Source organism: Ctenopharyngodon idella, chromosome 10 (assembly GCF_019924925.1).
Source record: "Ctenopharyngodon idella isolate HZGC_01 chromosome 10, HZGC01, whole genome shotgun sequence".
Taxonomy (NCBI): domain Eukaryota; kingdom Metazoa; phylum Chordata; class Actinopteri; order Cypriniformes; family Xenocyprididae; genus Ctenopharyngodon; species Ctenopharyngodon idella.
The window spans coordinates 8,020,592-8,039,149 of record NC_067229.1 but is presented as its reverse complement, the minus strand read 5'-3'; the positions used below and the strand labels follow the sequence as shown (position 1 = coordinate 8,039,149).

The 18,558-nt window shown below is 35.5% G+C and overlaps 1 protein-coding gene across 1 annotated transcript; it reads left to right on the top strand.

The window, feature by feature from the left end:
* The first annotated feature begins 1,128 nt into the window (after positions 1 to 1,128).
* capn2l (calpain 2, (m/II) large subunit, like) lies at positions 1,129 to 14,751 on the top strand. The gene is made up of 21 exons (XM_051909099.1): positions 1,129 to 1,393; positions 3,825 to 3,894; positions 4,810 to 4,928; positions 6,183 to 6,316; positions 6,405 to 6,573; positions 6,727 to 6,810; positions 6,891 to 6,976; positions 7,788 to 7,862; positions 7,985 to 8,145; positions 9,677 to 9,846; positions 10,013 to 10,024; positions 10,169 to 10,380; positions 10,473 to 10,509; positions 10,592 to 10,657; positions 10,747 to 10,804; positions 11,230 to 11,294; positions 11,422 to 11,490; positions 11,604 to 11,682; positions 11,770 to 11,886; positions 11,967 to 12,025; positions 13,920 to 14,751. The coding sequence occupies exons 1-21, from the start codon at positions 1,157 to 1,159 to the stop codon at positions 13,941 to 13,943; spliced, it is 2,103 nt and encodes a 700-aa protein (XP_051765059.1). The 5' UTR covers positions 1,129 to 1,156; the 3' UTR covers positions 13,944 to 14,751.
* The last annotated feature ends 3,807 nt before the right edge of the window (positions 14,752 to 18,558 follow it).

Here is an 18,558-nt window from a genome sequence, read left to right as displayed (position 1 = left end):
CATGTTGTGCCATCATTGCCACACATGGCCCAGCTCTGGCTGACAGGATACATGCCAGAGTGCCAGCTTGAGGCCACATTCAGGCCAAGATTGTTTGCTATATGCCATTTAATCGGCTCTTTTTAATTAACAGGCCAAATGAATGTGCAAATCCTAATTAATCGCAAATCAATTCAGACAGATTTCCAATTTGAACAGTCCACTTACACTCCAACTCGTTTAGAGCAGTTTCACAATAAAACAGGATAGTTTATAACACGTGGTAAACATTTAATATAGTAACATCTCAGTACCATAATAGGCCTATATCAAAATATTAGCATCCATAATGCCACCACAGCATATTTTTACAAGATTCTGAAGCTGGCTAAAGCCTGTGAAATGTATTTGGATAGATTCAGGGTTTTTTGAAGCCTATTAGCCTACAGTCACATTATTAACAACATTAGCTAACATTTTCAGTGCTTTTAAAACACCAGCCTCCGTGTTTTACAGTGATTTGCTTGTTTTTTTGTTTTTAGCTTGTTACAAAAAATTTATGTATTATTTAAAATAATTTATAAAAGACTTATGGTTTGCAAAAAGCCCACTTCTTCTTATGCTTTATGCTATTTCACTAATAAAATAAATAATTGCATAATGTAGGGATACTTATTTTTATTTTTTTTTTTACATCTCAAAATGTGATTCTAAAAATAAAAACACAACAAAACATTTTTTTTTTTTTACACATCAACTATCATCATAACCATATGATTTTTTTTTTTTTGTAGGATACATCTTTAATTTTGTTAGTGATACAAAATTTGTTTGCCATTTTCCATGGCTTTGTCCCAGTTATGTGTAAAAAGTTGTCATGACATCAAATGCTTTATTATTATGCGTTCATCAAAGTTAAGGTGACCTTTAGCTTGTAAATTATGTTTAGGTAGCTAATAGTTACGCCGAAATAAATAGATTTATCTAGTGAAATCATATAGGCAAATTCCATAGTTGGATTAATGCAAAACAATATAGGCTTTAATAAATATATTTTATATATTTTATATAATAAATTTAATACTGACAAAAGGCTAGTAACGCCCCCTGGCCACGCCCTCTACATTTAACGTGTTGTGAGCTAAGGTGTGCTGTTTGTTGTGAAGGACGTGCAGAGATGTCAGGAATTGCGGCAAAGCTCCAGCAAAACAGGGCGCGTGCAGCGGGCATCGGTACCAACGCTCAAGCGGTCAAATTCCTCAATCAGGACTATGAAGCGCTCAAGCGAGAGTGTCTGGAGAGCGGACGCTTATTTCAGGATGACATGTTTGAAGCCAATACATCTGCGCTCGGGTTCAAGGAACTGGGACCAAACTCTTCTAAAGTGCGCGGGGTTGAGTGGCTGAGACCAAAGGTGGGTGTAATGCAATCGTTTTATATTTAAAATATTTAATTAAGCATTATGGTCTAAACTTAAAGACTGAAATAGTATCTATCTAACTACTGAATTTTTATAAAAAATATATATATTTCCCTTATTTGCCTGTTTGAAGTATTCATACCCATAGTGACACATACTGTACATTCTTCTCAGTCCAAGTTCACTTTTTTTCTTACTCTTTTGCTCTAGGCCATCTTACCTTGCTCATCTTGTCTTAGATTAGTTGTTCTGTGTTCAGTAATTACTCTGAAGCTCCTAGATCTGGGCTCACCATCATTTGTTTTTGAGGCACTATGATCAGGAAGCTGCACTTGTCCGTAGTTATTATAGGCCAGTCAGATCATTGTAAGGTAAATCTGATTTCAGACAAACAAATGCACATCAGTGTTTTAGTGTGTTTTCAAACATCATCCAGGCAGCCAATAAAGAACAAAAAGTCTACACTAATGACTATGTAAAGCTATTGCATGTACTGTAAGTCTTAAATTGACAAACTGCTTCAGTGCCAGACTGACCAGGAAATTATGGGAACATATAGCTACTCCCCCAGGAGCATTATCACTTTAAATGCTGCATACTTATGCTTTGTGAGCGCCATTCTGCATTACTCCTTACCAGAAGACCTTTTAGAGTCAATTAGAGTGAATATGATCCTTACAGCTGGTATGATGAATGGTTATTGTTGTATTCAAGAATGGTGTCAGTTGGACTCACAGCTTTTTTCACAGGTATTCAAACAATTTTAGAACAAATATACTGTAGGGTATGAGTGATAGGAAAACCTTTGAGATTTCTTGAGCTCTCTGGCTATTAAGGGAACAAGATGTAATTGGCACTTTCCACAAATAGAGTACACTTTCGTGTCCATATAGGCTACTTAAGAAAACTCTCATATTTTTTTGTAAAAACTATTAACATTTATTAGACAAACTATTATATAACAAACCTAGCCTGAAAAGTAGCTTGTCCATCAAAGGTTTTGACCTTGATGGTATCCAACAGTTAAAATCAAACAAAAATATAATACATTTGACACATTGTTGGACTGGTATTCAATGATAGGACTGATATTCAATGAGTTGAATATCTCAAAGAAAAAAAAAATCTTACATTTTCCAACATTTTTCAACCCTGTTATCGCATGATTTGTCCAATTATAGAAAATGTAATATTCAGTAAAATCAAAACACTCAAGAATAAACATCATTTGGACCCTTCTCATGGTAGGAGGACAAAATAATCTAATTTTCATTGTCAATTTTTACACAAATTTCAGTGTTGACTGCTTAACCATTCAACCCTGTTACTCTGGTTATTGTAATAAAAACTATCAAGTAAATATCTTTCTTTAAGGTTAATCAATAACTATACACCAACAAAATAACCACAAAATTTCTTGCTCCTACTGAGTTATGTTTTGTTTAAGCTAATTTTGCAGCCCTGTTACTGCATTTGCCCCCGTAATAGATGTAACTTACTTGTAACCCCCAAGAAGAAATATCATTTGGACCCTTCCAGTGGCAGGAAGACAAAATAACTTCATTTTCATTGTCAATTTTTACACAAATTTCAGTGTTGACTGTTCAACCATTCAACCCTGTTTCTCAGGTTATTGTAATAACAATAATCAAGCAAATATGCTTCTTATGGTAAATATAGGTTAATCAGTAGCTACAAATCAATAAAATAACCACAAAATATTTAGCGCCTACTGAGTTATGTGTTATTTAAGCTAATTTTGCAGCCCTGTTACTGCATTTCCTCCGTTATAGAAAATGTAACTTAAAATTGTGACCCTGAAGAGGAAATATGTTTTGAACACTTCCAGTGGCTGGAAGACAAAATAACATCATTTTCAGTGTCAGTTTTTACACAAATTTCAGAGTTGACTGCTTAACTGCATTCATCCCTGTTACTCCCTAAAAAAAACCCCAAAAAAACAAAAAAAACAAGCAAATATATGTTTTTAATTTATGGTAAATAAAGGTTCAAACAGTAGCTACAAACCAATAAAATAACCACAAATTCTCTAGCTCCTACTGAGTTATGTGTTATTTAATCTAATTGTGCAACCGTGTACTGCATTTCCCCCCTGTTATGGATAACTTCATTTTCATTGTTAATTTTTACACAAATTTCAGAGTTGACTGCTAAACCATTCAACCCCATTACTCAGGTTATTGTAATAAAAATGAGCAAGAAAATATTAAAACAACCACAAAATATCTAGCTCCTACTGAGTTATATGTTATTTAAGCTAAATTTTCCAACCCCATTACTTGGCCCTATTTTGTATATTGTATGGAAAGAGCCATGTGTTTGATCATGTTGGTTCAGCAATTAACTCATCTCTTGTTAAGGTAAACCTGTGATTCATGTTTCTGGAATGTGTTTTGTCATCCAGCAACTGACGTCCAACCCAACGTTCATTAGTGGAGGAGCGACCAGAACTGACATCTGCCAGGGTGCTTTGGGTGAGTCTATTTACCTGTAATATTAGCCCATTGTTGAGCTGGTGAAACTTTAGAAATATTGATGACAAAAGATGTTGTATAGAACTGTCCCATATAAAATGGCCATCAGTTGTCAGCCATTGAAATACTGAGACACAATAGCAGTTTTTCTGGTTGAGGGAGTTTCTTTGAAGGGCGGATAGAGGACATTGAAAATCATTACATTTGTAAAGGGAAACACCCTGTTTGAACACACTAATTCATTCTGATCCCTTTTTTTATATTATTAGATTGTCCATTTTCTCATATCTGGGAATTTTATTAATTGCATATGTTCTTAAAGAACTATTCTGAAAATGACTACCAGGCTCATTAGAGTCTGTGGAATGGAATTCCTGTTGTAGAATATGGAAAAAGCAAAACCTGTCTAGGTTACAACTCTTAATCCCAAACAAACACGTATACACATCCTGTCAAACCTGCTTTGCTCCATACAACCCAAACACTGGTGTGCTTTTATCCTGTCCTGATTAAAACACAATTGTTTTCTCACATGCAAACATGTCCCAGGGGTCTACGGTTTTCCACTGTAGCTGAAAATGTTTGGTACAAGCCCTGATCAGAATCACAATCACTATTTGTTGAGTTTTGGATGCCATTGACTTGACTGGCTATAAAGGAAACGTCCGTGATGCAAATGAGTTTGCAAAGTAAGTAGGAGCAGGAAAAATAGGACAGGTGGTGTCCTGAAGCATGGCAGAGCAACTTAAAGCATAGGTTGATAGGTATTTATGTTTTACCCAATGATACAGTAGAATGTCATTGTTGAAGTTTTGCTTACAATAGTAAGTTGTAGGTAACATGATGTAGTGCAGTAAATCAGCTCATTTAGATTTGAAAACACAATTATACCACATTTTCTTACTGGTTTCCCAGGTGACTGTTGGCTTCTAGCTGCCATCGCTTCTCTTACCCTGAACCAGGACGTGTTCGCCCGTGTGGTCCCACCTGGTCAGAGCTTTGACGGTGACTACGCTGGAATATTTCATTTCCAGGTTAATAGCCTCTCATTTACATAAAAGCCAACCAACCAAAAATATTACAAATAGTATGAATGATATTGTGTTTTTATGGCCACTACCAAGACAGATTATTTTAATGTTTAAGTGCCTGCTAAAATTTATTTCTTTGCAGTATTACTATCGTTGTATTTTATGCAAAGTTGTCTTCCGATCTAAAAGTCAGGTTTATTTTAATTGTTATTTTGGGCTCATTATTAAGCTATAAATTTCTCTCTTAAAAATTAAATGTATTACCATACATTCAGAAACAGCATTGCTGTAATATCTAATTGGCATTTTGTCAAACATTAACCATTAAAGGGTTAGTTCAAACTTGTCATCAATTACTCTCATGTCATTCCAAACTCGTAAGACTTTCATTCATCTTCAAAACACAAATGAAGATATTTTAAATGAAATCTGAGAGATTTCTGTCCCTCAAATGACAGCCTACGCAACTACCACATTGTGGCTTTAAAAAGTTCATGTAGGCCCGGTTTCACAGACAGGGCTTAGCCTAAGCCAGGATTAGGCCTTAGTTCAATTAGGGCATTTAAGTAGCTTTTATAAATGTTCATTAGAAAAAAACATTAGTGCTGTGCATCTTGAGACAAAACAATGACACTGACATATTTTAAGATCTGTCAGTGCAAGTTACTTTCAGTTAAAACAGCTCAAACATGCATTTTAGTCCAGGACTAAAGCCTTGTCTGTGAAACTTGGGGAAAGAGATTGTAAAAGTAATCCATATGAATCAATTGGTTTAGTCCACATTTTCTGAAGAGACACGATCGCTTTATTTGATAATCAGATTGAATTTCGGCTTTTTTTTCACATATAAACATTGATTAGCGAACATAAACAGAAGCTCAACCGAACCTGCTTGACACTCAAGAGCAAACCTCTTGCAGAAGCTCAAACTTATGATGCGTAACACACAAGAACGAACCTCATTGGTTCTCGCACATCAAGCAAAGATGCTTGAGCTTCCGTTTACCAGATCTGATGTGTGCATGGATAAATGTTTGTGAACAAAAGGTGAAATTCAATCTGTTGAGTTGTATGATAGTTGGGTGGACTGACAGAAATCTCTCAGATTTCATCAAAAATATCTTGATCAATCCAAATCCAAAAATATCATTCCAAATATTGGTTTGGAATGACATGAGGGTGAGTAATTAATGACAGAATTTTCATTTTTGGGTGAATTAACTCTTTAATGTTTACATACATTGACTGTCTCTTCAGTTCTGGCAGTATGGTGAATGGGTGGATGTGGTCATTGACGACCGTCTGCCTGCAAGAAAAGGAGCGTTGCTGTTTGTCCACTCCGCCGAGGGCTCTGAGTTTTGGAGCGCTCTGCTGGAAAAAGCCTATGCAAAGTGAGTGTTTGCTTATCAGTTCTGTAGATTAAAAGACCTCAAACACTTCCTTGCAAATAATAGTGCAAAACTACTTCCTTGTCCTCAGGCTGAACGGCTCATATGAAGCTCTCTCTGGTGGCACCACCACAGAGGGTTTTGAAGATTTCACCGGAGGCATCGCTGAGGTCCATGAATTGGCGAAAGCAGGTCCACATCTCTTCAAAACCATCCAGAAGGCTTTGAGCTGGGGCTCACTGCTGGGCTGCTCAATTGATGTGAGAAACTTCATATTAATGTGTGTTCAATTGTTGCAGCTGTAATTACTAGCAGTTTGTAACCGGATCTGTTGTGCAACCGTCAGTGAACTATAAAAAATAGTCTTGTATAACCGGTTCTGTTGTGTAATGTTTTATTTTGGTTTGCATTAGATTACAAGCTCTGCTGATTCAGAGGCAATTACTAGTCAGAAACTGGTGAAAGGACACGCCTACTCGCTTACAGGAGCCGAAGAGGTCAGTGTTGACTAGTATTTTCAAGAATTTATATTTTATTGGTTTGCTTAGATCATAAATGTTACCTGGTGTTTGCACAGGTGGAGTACAGGGGCGAGTTAACCAAACTGGTCCGAATCAGGAACCCCTGGGGGCAGGTGGAGTGGACTGGACCCTGGAGCGATGGGTGGGTAAGCCTTTGTTGGCTTCAAAACACATGTCTGCAAATTGATTAAAGCTATAATTCTGAGATACATTTGAGGTTACACAGGTGGTGTTACAGAAAGTAACCACACCCACCTGTGGCTCCTTTCAAACATGTTGCCTGGGAGAGAGACCTGAGTTGCTATAGGAACTCTGTTTAAGCCCTTATGCCCTCAGGTGTAGGAAGAACAGGTTCAGTACCACCCATCCTCCTTGTCACGCAGTCTACGCCTAACAAACGCAATAAAGCTGTTCCTCGTTTCACAAAAAAATCAACAGATTTTTAACATACTTAACCTATTCACACTTAACCTATTCGTATTATAATAAATATATATATAATGTTGTATTATATATTGTAATATATATATAAGAAATTAAGCAAGGATGCATTAAATTAATCACAATTGACAGTAAAGATATTTTATATTTTAAAATAAATGCTGTTCTTTTGAACTTTCTGTTCATCAAATAATCTTGAATGTTTCTTGAGCAGCAAATCAACATATTTGATTTCTGAAGGATCATGTGACACTGAAGACTGGAGTAATGATGCTGAAAATTCAGCTTTGCATCACAGAATAAATTATATTTTAAAATATATTCAAAAAGAAAACAGTTATTTTAAATTGCAATGATATGTCACAATATTGCTGTTTTTACCGCATTTATGAAGAAAAAAAAAATATTACAGACCCCAAAACTTTTAACAGTAGTGTATATAAGAGCAAATTAAACAATTTAGCTATATAATGACCTGGAAATTCAGTGAATGTCATGTGATTGGTCTGTAGGTCTACAGAATGGCGTCAGATCAGTGACAGTGACCGTGAGAAACTGAGCTCAAAAGCAGAAGATGGAGAGTTCTGGTAATCTGCGAATGTTTTATTTATTCATTTTTTTTCTACATTTTTATTTAGCATTTTTCCTACATTGTAGTTTTGTGTTTTGCTTTCTAAGATCACTGACAAGATATTTCTCTGTATCCCAGGATGTCATACTCTGATTTCCTGCGTCATTACTCGCGGGTGGAGATCTGTAATCTGACCCCTGATGCTCTCACAGATGAAAGTGTCAATAAGTGGGCACTGTCCAAGTTTGATGGCAACTGGAGGAGTGGATCTACTGCTGGAGGCTGCAGGAACTTTCCAAGTAATTATCTAAATCGACTGCCTGATTATTATATTACATTATATTAAAGAAAAATGATTATATTAAAGTAAATATTTTACTAAGCATACAAAACAAGAAATAATCAAAACAACATCTAAAAACAAAATAATACTAAACAAAGACAACAAAAATGAAATAAAAAACACCAAACAAAAGCAACAGCACAAAACAAAAGTATACTAAACAAAAACAACAGCAAAAAAAAAGGATAGTAAAAAAAAAACAACAGCACAAAACAAAACAGAAGTATACTAAACAAAAACAACAGCACAAAACAAAAGTATACTAAACAAAAACAAAGCACAAAACAAAAGTATACTAAACAAAAACAAGAGCACAGAACAAAACAAAAGTATACTTAACAAAAATAACAGCACAAAACAAAAGTATACTAAACAAAAACAACCGCACAGAACAATAAAGTATACTAAAGAAAAACAACAGCACAAAACAGAAGTATACTAAACAAAAACAATAGCACAGAACAAAACAAAAGTATACTAAACAAAAATAACAGCACAAAACAAAACAGAAGTATACTAAACAAAAACAGCTGCACAGAACAAAACAGAAGTATACTAAAAAACAATAACAAAAACAAAAGTATACTAAACAAAAATAACAGCACAAAACAAAAGTATACTAAACAAAAACAACCACACAGAACAATAAAGTATACTAAAGAAAAACAACAGCACAAAACAGAAGTATACTAAACAAAAACAATAGCACAGCACAAAACAGAAGTATACTAAACAAAAACAATAGCACAGAACAAAACAAAAGTATACTAAACAAAAATAACAGCACAGAACAAAACAGAAGTATACTAAAAAACAATAACAAAAACAAAAGTATACTAAACAAAAATAACAGCACAAAACAAAAGTATACTAAACAAAAACAATAGCACAAAACAAAACAGAGTATACTAAACAAAAACAAAAGCACAAAACAAAAGTATACTAAACAAAAACAACAGCACAAAACAAAAGTATATTAAACAACAGCATAAAACACAAGTATACTAAACAAAAGCAGCACAGAACAAAACAAAAGTATACTAAACAAAAACAATAGCAAAAAACAAAACAAAAGTATACTAAACAAAAACAATAGCAAAAAACAAAACGAAAGTATACTAAACAAAAACGACAATACAAAACAAGAGGGTTACACTTTATTTTAAGGTGTTATTGTTACAGTGTAATTATATATTTAAGTACAGAGTAATATTAAGTAACAACATATATATAGGGTTAGGGTAGGAGAAGGGTTTGGTTGAGGGTTAGTAGCATGTAATTATGCATAATTTACTGTTATTACTATGGTAAGTACATGTAACATATGTAACAAGGACACCGTAAAATAAAGTGTTACCAACAAAAGGATAGTAAACAAAAGGATATCTAAACAAAATAATACTAAACAAAAACAGCATTTTTTGTTTAATATTACTATTTATTACAACAAAAGCCATGTTGTTTGACCTTCGTTTTGTTCCTGGCAGACTCGTTCTGGATGAACCCTCAGTTTTTGATCAAGCTGGAGGAGGAGGATGATGACCCGGCTGATAATGAAGCGGGATGCAGCTTCGTTGTGGGTCTGATCCAGAAGAACCGTCGCAAAATGAGAAAGATCGGAGAGGACATGCACACCATTGGCTTCGCCATCTATGAGGTAAGCAGCCTAATACTGTCTACACACTTGAAGTACACTCACATAGCCAGACTTTTGATTTTCATCATAATCTATCTCATTCTAAGAAGTGTCAGGAGTGATAAGAATTATGTTACAAATGTAAATAAATTATAAATATCTATATCTCTCTTATTGTCATCCACAGGTTCCTCAAGAGGTATGGACTGCTCATACTAAAGCACAAAATGTCCAGAAATACAGTGCAAATTCCACTAGTGTCTTCATCTGTTCCTCTTAAAGAGATATTTCACCTCAAAATTAACACTAATAATCAAATTCCTATTGAAACATTCTGTTGTAGTTTGTTGGGAAGAGGAATGTCCATCTGGATCGTAACTTCTTTGTGCGACATGGCTCAGCGGCCCGCTCCGAGACCTTCATCAACCTGCGGGAGGTGTGCTCTCGTTTCTGTCTGCCCCCCGGCGAGTATCTCATTGTACCATCCACCTTTGAGCCCAACAAAGATGGAGACTTCTGCGTGCGCGTCTTCTCTGAAAAACAGGCAGAGTTCCAGTGAGTTCCTGGATAGATTCTGGCCCACAATAAGTAGATTAGTCCTAATAAGAAGTTTATGTCTCCTCACTGAAATGTGTTTGTTTTTTTAGAGAGCTTGATGACCCTGTCGAGTGCAAGGTTCCAGAGGTATATTTCTCCACCATGTCCAATATGAATATAATATTGTATTATGACATAAACATGCATTATTTCAATTCTAATCTTGCAGATTGATGTGAAAGAGAGTGATATTGATAGCCGGTTTAAGAATCTGTTTGGACAGCTTGCTGGGGCTGTGAGTATTACAGGATAATGATTTAATTATGCTATTTTTGTTCATATTAATTTTAATAAACCATATGCAATCACTTTTCCTCCCACAAGGACTGTGAGATCTCACCATTTGAACTGCAAAATATCCTGAACAAAGTGATATCTAAACGTAAGGGGGCCATTTTTACATGCTTTTATATCACACACAGATTACATTTTTAAAATATATAGTAAATAATTTAATTAATATTTTAGAGATATTATCAATAAAAAACAATAAATATAACAATTTATAACAATAAATGTAAGTAAATAATAATAATTTACGTTAAATTGCTGCTGCTGCATGAATAGACATACATAAATCCTGTAGCAGATCTAGGCAGGTGGAGCTGGGGAGGTGGAGGGTTTCAGAGGAACTCTGATAGCGCTGCAGGACTAGCTTAAAGAAAACACTGAACCAGACTATTTAAATGTTGAGCAAGCAATCTCATTGGCTGCAGGATCAGCCAATCAGCTTGTGCCACACAGTAATGATGTGATTGCTTGCAGATTGTATGTAAACAACCTATCAACCTATCTTTTTTTTTAAAGGCAAAGACATTAAAACTGATGGATTTAGTTTGGACACTAGCCGCAACATGGTCAACTTACTGGATGTATCCTTTTGAAGAAATACACAAGACGTGATGGACCAAATGACTCAAAGAATATTTAAACTATGTATTTCTGCTCTATTCTGCTCTAGCCTTGTCTGTTCTATTCTTTCCTTTATTGATGTCTCAGAAAGACGGCAGTGGAAAACTGGGCCTGCTTGAATTTAAGATTCTCTGGACTAAAATTGAGATGTACCTGGTATGTTTTCATGCTTCTGTCATTTTCATTATTTGTACAATTCAACTTCAAAGGTGGTAGATAGTTATAAAATGTCATAACATTGCAGTCCTCCTGTGTTTGTGTTCTGTCAGGACATCTACTGTAAAATTGATAAGGACAAGTCAGGCACAATGAGCTCTATGGAGATGAGAGAAGCAGTAGAGAAAGCAGGTCAGATCTTGTGTCTTAAGTTCAACCAAAAATGACAATTCTGTTATCATTTAATCACCCTTATGTTTTGTTTTGTTTTTTGTACAGGCTTCTCTCTGAGCAATCCTCTACACCAGATCCTGGTAGCACGCTACAGCGACTCCAATCTCACCATCGACTTTGACAACTTTGTGGGCTGTATTATGCGTCTTGAATGCATGTTCAGTAAGTGTCCAAAAAAGCGCTATTTGAATAAAGACTGATATGTAAATTGTGCATTTACATATCTAAATTCTCATTTGCAGAAACATTTAAAATGCTGGACAAGGACAAGAATGGCACAGTAGAGCTGAACATGGCGGAGGTTAGTGTCTTAGTGAGAATGTTAGTCATGCGACCAACAGTGAAGCTTGAATCATGGCATGTTTATGAAGAAAAAACTTTTTTGTTCAGTTATCATCTTGGTGAATTTCTATTTTTGAATTGTACTTTGTGTAACAAAATGTAATTTCACCAAATGATCTCAAAAATAGTCAAAAAGGACAATTATTTTATAACTTTATGACTGCAATTCTGATTCACCACAATACACTCTTAGAAAAGAAGGTTCAACCCTAGGGTTCTTGACTCAGTTTTAAAGAACCCTTTATGCCAAAAAGGTTTTTCCTTTTCCATGCCAACGGGTTATTTCAATTTTCCTAGTTTTCAGGTATGTTTATAAGCGGCTTAATTTATCAAATTTAAGTTAAAATTGATTAATTAAAACCAAATCCTTACAATGATCCCATGATGGAACCCCTAAAAGGCTCTATATATGAAGTGCCTTACGGAACCCTTTAAGGTTCTATACAAAACCTTTTCTTCTAAAGGCCCTTTCACACCAAGGACGATAACTATAACGATAATGATTAAGATATAGTTCTAAAAATTGTTCTAAATATAAAAGAATAGCAGAGTCCACACAATAACTGTAACAATAACGGCACAGAGAAACAATATAATTGGAATCACTTTCAGAACTTTTTTTTTTTTTTTTTACAGCTGATGAGTGATAAAAACATTGACAGCCAACTAGAATCCATCCTGCTTTAAGAGCTCGAGCATGTAAAGCAGCAGACGACAAAACTGCAGCGCATGCTTATAATAAACAGAACGATGTCTTTCGCTGGTGTGGACGCTAATATAGTTATCATTATAGTTATCATTCTTGGTGTGATTAGGCCTTAAAGGGTTAGTTCACCCAAAAATGAAAATTCTGTCATTAATTACTCACCCTCATGTCGTTCCATACATGTAATAACTTTGTTCATCTTCGGAACACAAGATATTTTTAAGATATTAAGATATTTTTGATAAAATCCGATGGCTCAGTAAGGCCTGCATCACAAGCAATAACACTCCCTTTTTCAGTGCCCAGAAAGCTACTAAAAACATTTTTAAAACAGTTCATGTGACTACAGTGGTTCAACCTTTCAATTATAAAGCGACTAGAATACTTTTTGTGTGCCAAAAATAACAAAATAGCGACTTTATTCAACAATATCTAGTGATGGGTGATTTTAAAACACTGCTTCATGAAGCTTTGAAGCTTTACGAATCTTTTGTTTCGAATCAGTGGTTTGGAGCATGTATCAAACTGCCAGAGTCACGTGAACTATTGAAGTTTCAAAACACTTAAGATGTAACAAAGCCTCTTTCATCAAAATCATGGGATTTTGGCACTCTGAACCACTGATTCGAAACAAAAGATTTGTTAAGCTTATCACTAGATATTGTTGAATAAGGTCGCTATTTTGTTATTTTTGGTGCATAAAATATTCTCGTCGCTTTATAATAATAAAGTTGAACCACTGTAGTCACATGAACTGTTTTAAATATGTTTTTAGTAGCTTTCTGGGCATTGAAAAAGGGAGTGTTAGTGCTGGTGATGCAGGCCTCACTGAGCCATTGGATTTTATCAAAAATAGCTTAATTTGTATTCCGAAGATGAACGAAGGTCTTACGGGTTTGGAATGACATGAGGGTGAGTAATTAATGACAGAATTTTCATTTTTGTGTGAACTAACCCTTTAAGAGTTTAGAAATGGAAGGTCAAGTTGAGCACGCTGCATCATGGGATACAGTATTCCTACTGTTTATTGTCCATACAGAGACCAGAATACATACTATATACTGCAGCAACCATAAGAAAATTATGCTTTGCTCTTCCTTTCTTCACAGTCGATTGACTGTAAAAAATGTATTTTGTCTCCCTCTAGTGGCTGAATTTTTCCATGCTTTGAGGAAAATGAGCAGATTCCGGACTGCTGGGAGAAGATCTGATTAGTTTCTTATGCATTGCACTAACAATGACATTGAAAGACAGAAGGAAAAGGAAAACTGATGTCGCTATTTGTGTCATAATGTGAAACACATTAGCATGTCATGCTACATGTTCTCCAGACTCGGCCCTGCATCAAACTGATCGCCTATCTTTATATGCTAAATAAATAAATAAATAGGTTCCTGAGCAGTAAAAAGAATTCATATATTTGTGGTTTAGCTAGTTAGTTATTGCTTTTTTTGTTGTACAGTTCATAGAAGGGTATCATAAAACAGTACAACAGATGACAAAAATATGTTAGATACAAACAAACCATTTTATGTGGACAAAAATGAATTGTTTAATTTAAGGACACTGTTAATGACAGCAGTGGCAGGTGTGTGTTTTCTTTCTTTCTTTCTCTGTATGTCTACACTTCTTTAAAAAAAAAAAAAAACTTATTTATAATACTTATTTTTGAGAGATGAACTAAGGATTTTGAGTAAGTTACAGGCTTTTGCAGGTAAATATATTGTGTGGTGCTGTTTGTATGAATTGTTTCAAGAAATGCACTTACTGGTTTGCAAATCTTATGATTCAAGAAATATACCAAAGCGACTGAGGGAAAACTGTAAAATTTAAATGCCAATTACAGTTTCAACAGATTGTAACTGTAGTGACCTTTACTTGGTTTAAAAGGTTCGTTGGTCACTTCTCGGGTCCACTGGGGAAATTTTAGACACCTCTTTGTTGACTCCTTTATATCTATTAAAGTCCAGGAAAATGAAGTTGATCACAGTTCATTTATTAATCTTGAATATTACAAAAAAAAACTGACGCAACTTAACGTTGAAAGTAAAAGACAAAATAATTCAAGCTGTAAATTATAAGAGCACCAGAAAGCATGGGAAAAAAAGAAAGAGGGTCTAAAGACCGTGTGCTCCAGCAGACCACACTCTCATTACACCTGTGGCTTTATCCTGTGGTTCGTCCAGTAGAGGGCGCACACAGACTCCAGAAAACATTCAAGATAAAAGGTAAATCATAAAACAATATGGCAAAACCTATAAATGGCTCCTACAGTAACATTTTCAATCGATTGTAATTACAATCTAAAATCAAAAGCCATCCATCCAATCCTCTCTAGAGTCACAGGAGGCTGGAGAATATCTCAGCATCTCGCGCTGCAGGTGGGGAAACACCCTGGGCTGCGTTTCTCAAAAGCATTGTAAACCATTGGTGGCAATTGTTCTACGATCAACTTCGAGTACAGGTCTCTGCAGGACAGTAAATAGGAGTTACCAGATCAGTGGGCGAGGCCATAAACAGAGGGGCGCTTTTGAGAGCGTTACCTGATTTGTCCATGTCAGAGTGTGGGTAGGGTGAAGAGGATCATTTTCAATGCATGATTTATAAACACCCACCAGTTTAAAAACACCCACAAATTAAGAAACGCCCACATTTGTTCCGCAGATACCTAATTTTCATCAATTTGTTAATGAAAATAAACTTGGAAATTTTCCGCAGTTTTCTCTACGGGGGTGAGACGGCATTTAGAACTGCCATGAATGACCCGAGGAGATCCTGTACTTGTTTTTTTTGTTTGTTTTTTTTACCAGTTTTTATTGATCTGTCAGTGTAATGAAAACTAGTTTAAGCAACATGAGGCCACACCCACATCGGGGGGGAGCGCTGGATGTAAACAACGTATGAGAATGACACAGAAGGGAAGATATTGTTGAAGTCATTATTTTTGTTTTGTTTTTGTGCACAAAAAGTATTCTTGTCACTTCATAAACTTCTCTACATGTTCCAGGTCTGGTGATAGGTCTTTCTTACAAAACTAGTTCAGGCATGTTTGCTTTGTAGCTGCTCTCACAAAGAGGTAATTCCCGTTTTTTCTGTTGACAGTAACAGACATTTAGACATACCGATGTTTAAACACCACCGTCGGGCCAAACCATTCTCATTAATTATTTGGTATTTCCATGAATAATCGAGCTGATAACAATTTACTAACATACTCTAATTAGTCCACTGGAGGCGAGTTGTAGTTGAGAACCCATGTGCAGTTTATTTACAAACGTGAACAAATACAAAATAAACAGAACTAAACAATGACCTGAGCAAACTTGAAACTTGGCTTGAGCATGAACAAGAAAACTAACTAAACAGCAGTTACACAAAAGCTAGACAATGTTAACATGAGGGCTATATACACAAGAACTAACAAGATAACAAGAAAAACCTGAACACAACCAATCAAAACGCGACACATAAGACAAGAAACCAATCGGAATATAACATGACAGGATCACATAACAAACAGTAACCATGATTATGAAAACTACAAAATAAAAGACAGAAAAACATAAACGTAAACCAAAACCCAAAACCAAACGTGATGCATACAAACCTGAAATGGTAGAAAATTAAATCAGATTAATCAAAATCAATCAGTCCAGATAGCAAACATTTAGTTTCTTCATCAGTTAAATAACGGCCATGAAGTAATTTAAGTAGTTTAAACATCTTGAAGGTCATATTTTTAAAAAGTTTAATTATTTAGTAAAAATATTTCAGAGTCAGCTACTGTTCTAGGTGGATGAATGTCTGGTTATTTAAATCCTGTGGGAGTTTCCATGTAGGTTTATATGACACATGAGATGAAGGAAATTGAAATTAGCACAGGCTATTCAGACAGCGACTGTTCAGAAAAGATTTTATCATGTAAGTTAACACTTCATATTTAAAGTTACCATGAAATCAAAATAGACAATTCTCATTTTTGATGGAATATTGCAGAGTTTATAATAAATTATTTATCTTAAATGATTTATCTGTGCACTTCTTTTTTTTAAATTCATGCCTCTCAAGAGGGGCTGCATGAACTTTAATGATGACACTGCTTTCACGATTGGCCAGATTCACCGAATGACAATGATCATGTGGGTTTCGTGTTTCATGACACCTTCGCTGCATCCGAAATCGAACACTTCTCTACTATATAGTATGCGAAAAACAGTATGCGAACAGAGTAGTATGTCCGAATTCATAGTATTCGAAAAACAGTAGGCGAAAAGTACCCTGATGATTTACTACTACCGGCGAGATTCTGAAGTGCACATTCGATGGACACTTTACTATCCCATGAGGCCACGGGAGAGGATTTGTGAATGGAGTTGAAGGGACGCTGGTAGATCATGTGACAGTAACAACATGGCGGATGTAGTACGTCTGGATTTCATTCGTACTATATAGAATGTACTTTTTCAACGGTCGTGAAGTAAATTTAAATTCAAATGTAGTACCTACTCAGCTCTTCAGTTCCACTAATGCTCACAAATATTTTTATTTTTATAACAGTAAAAGCTCTTTTCATGTTGACGCAATGTTATATTGTGTCATGTTTATCAAAATAAAACGAATAAAAAACATAGACCGCACTTCTATGATATTTGCACTCACGAGCACCCTTCTTTAAGCTTAAATGACGAATGATACCCTACGGTCTTGTGGACTTAACAGACACGCGCACGCAGCGGCCACTGTAAGTCCACAAGACCAAAAGTGCACATGAAGTGTGCCATTTGGGACAGGGCCATAGCCGTCAGGTCGGACACTTCGTGCTTTCCGTATGTCGTTCATGGCAGACCGCGCAATTTTTGCGTTGATTCTAGCGAAGAAGTGGATGCGACTAAAATTCCCATGTTTTGAATATCAGATATTCAATATCAGGATTGCTTAAATACAGGAACTTGTCTAAGAAAAAACACGCAACACACGTCGTCCTTGTCATCACAGAATCCGACCAATGAGAATAAAGTGTGTCGTCATCAAGGCTTTCGCAGTCGATTTTGAGCAACTGCAGCGCCTGACCTAGGCGGTTGGTCACGTTTTGGTACTTTGATGGTACATGTGATCATAAGGTGGCTGCAGTGCCAATCAAAGTCAGACAAATTTTCTAACCAGAAAGCATTGGTTTAGTCAGGCGGCAGCCGATATTTGCAGCGCCGCATGAAGTCAAACAAGCCTACTATCTCATCCCTGATGACGTCTTTACTGCCGTGAGGGTGGGACAACCTCTCACTCACATGAGACTGACTAACAGCAAACCACAATCATTCAATCAATTCCAAACAATTAGACAAAATCAAGTCCTTTGTTCTTGTTCGACAAACATTTGTTCTTGTTCGACAAACATTTGTTCTTGTTCGACAAGCTGTTTCACTCAGATATACGTCACAGTTGGAAGAAAAGACTATCGCAACTTCCGACATTAATAGTGATTCAGTTTAATCTTTTTAACATTTATTCTAGTGCTTTCAATTGCGAGACCTCCATTGTAAAGTGCATTACTGTAAACTATAGTTTACAAGAAATAGTTGTTTTTTTGTTTGTTTTTACAAATGAAGAATGAGTCTAGAATATTGAAAAAATGTTTTACAGTTTTCAGTTAATGCTGATTTAAATAAAATTACATAATTTTTTTTTTTACTTAAGTAAAAATTATTGTATTACAGCAATGAAAATCTACTAACACTACCATTGAGAATAATGGGAATTACAAACAAACAAAAACCTCAAATGTTAAA

Bases quoted from the DNA above. Each gene is read 5' to 3' on its own strand.
- capn2l (XM_051909099.1), top strand. From the start codon at position 1,157: ATGTCAGGAATTGCGGCAAAGCTCCAGCAAAACAGGGCGCGTGCAGCG. The intron at 8,146-9,676 runs GTAATTATCTAA...TGTTCCTGGCAG, and splicing joins AGGCTGCAGGAACTTTCCAA to ACTCGTTCTGGATGAACCCT. The intron at 10,510-10,591 runs GTATATTTCTCC...CTAATCTTGCAG, and splicing joins TCGAGTGCAAGGTTCCAGAG to ATTGATGTGAAAGAGAGTGA.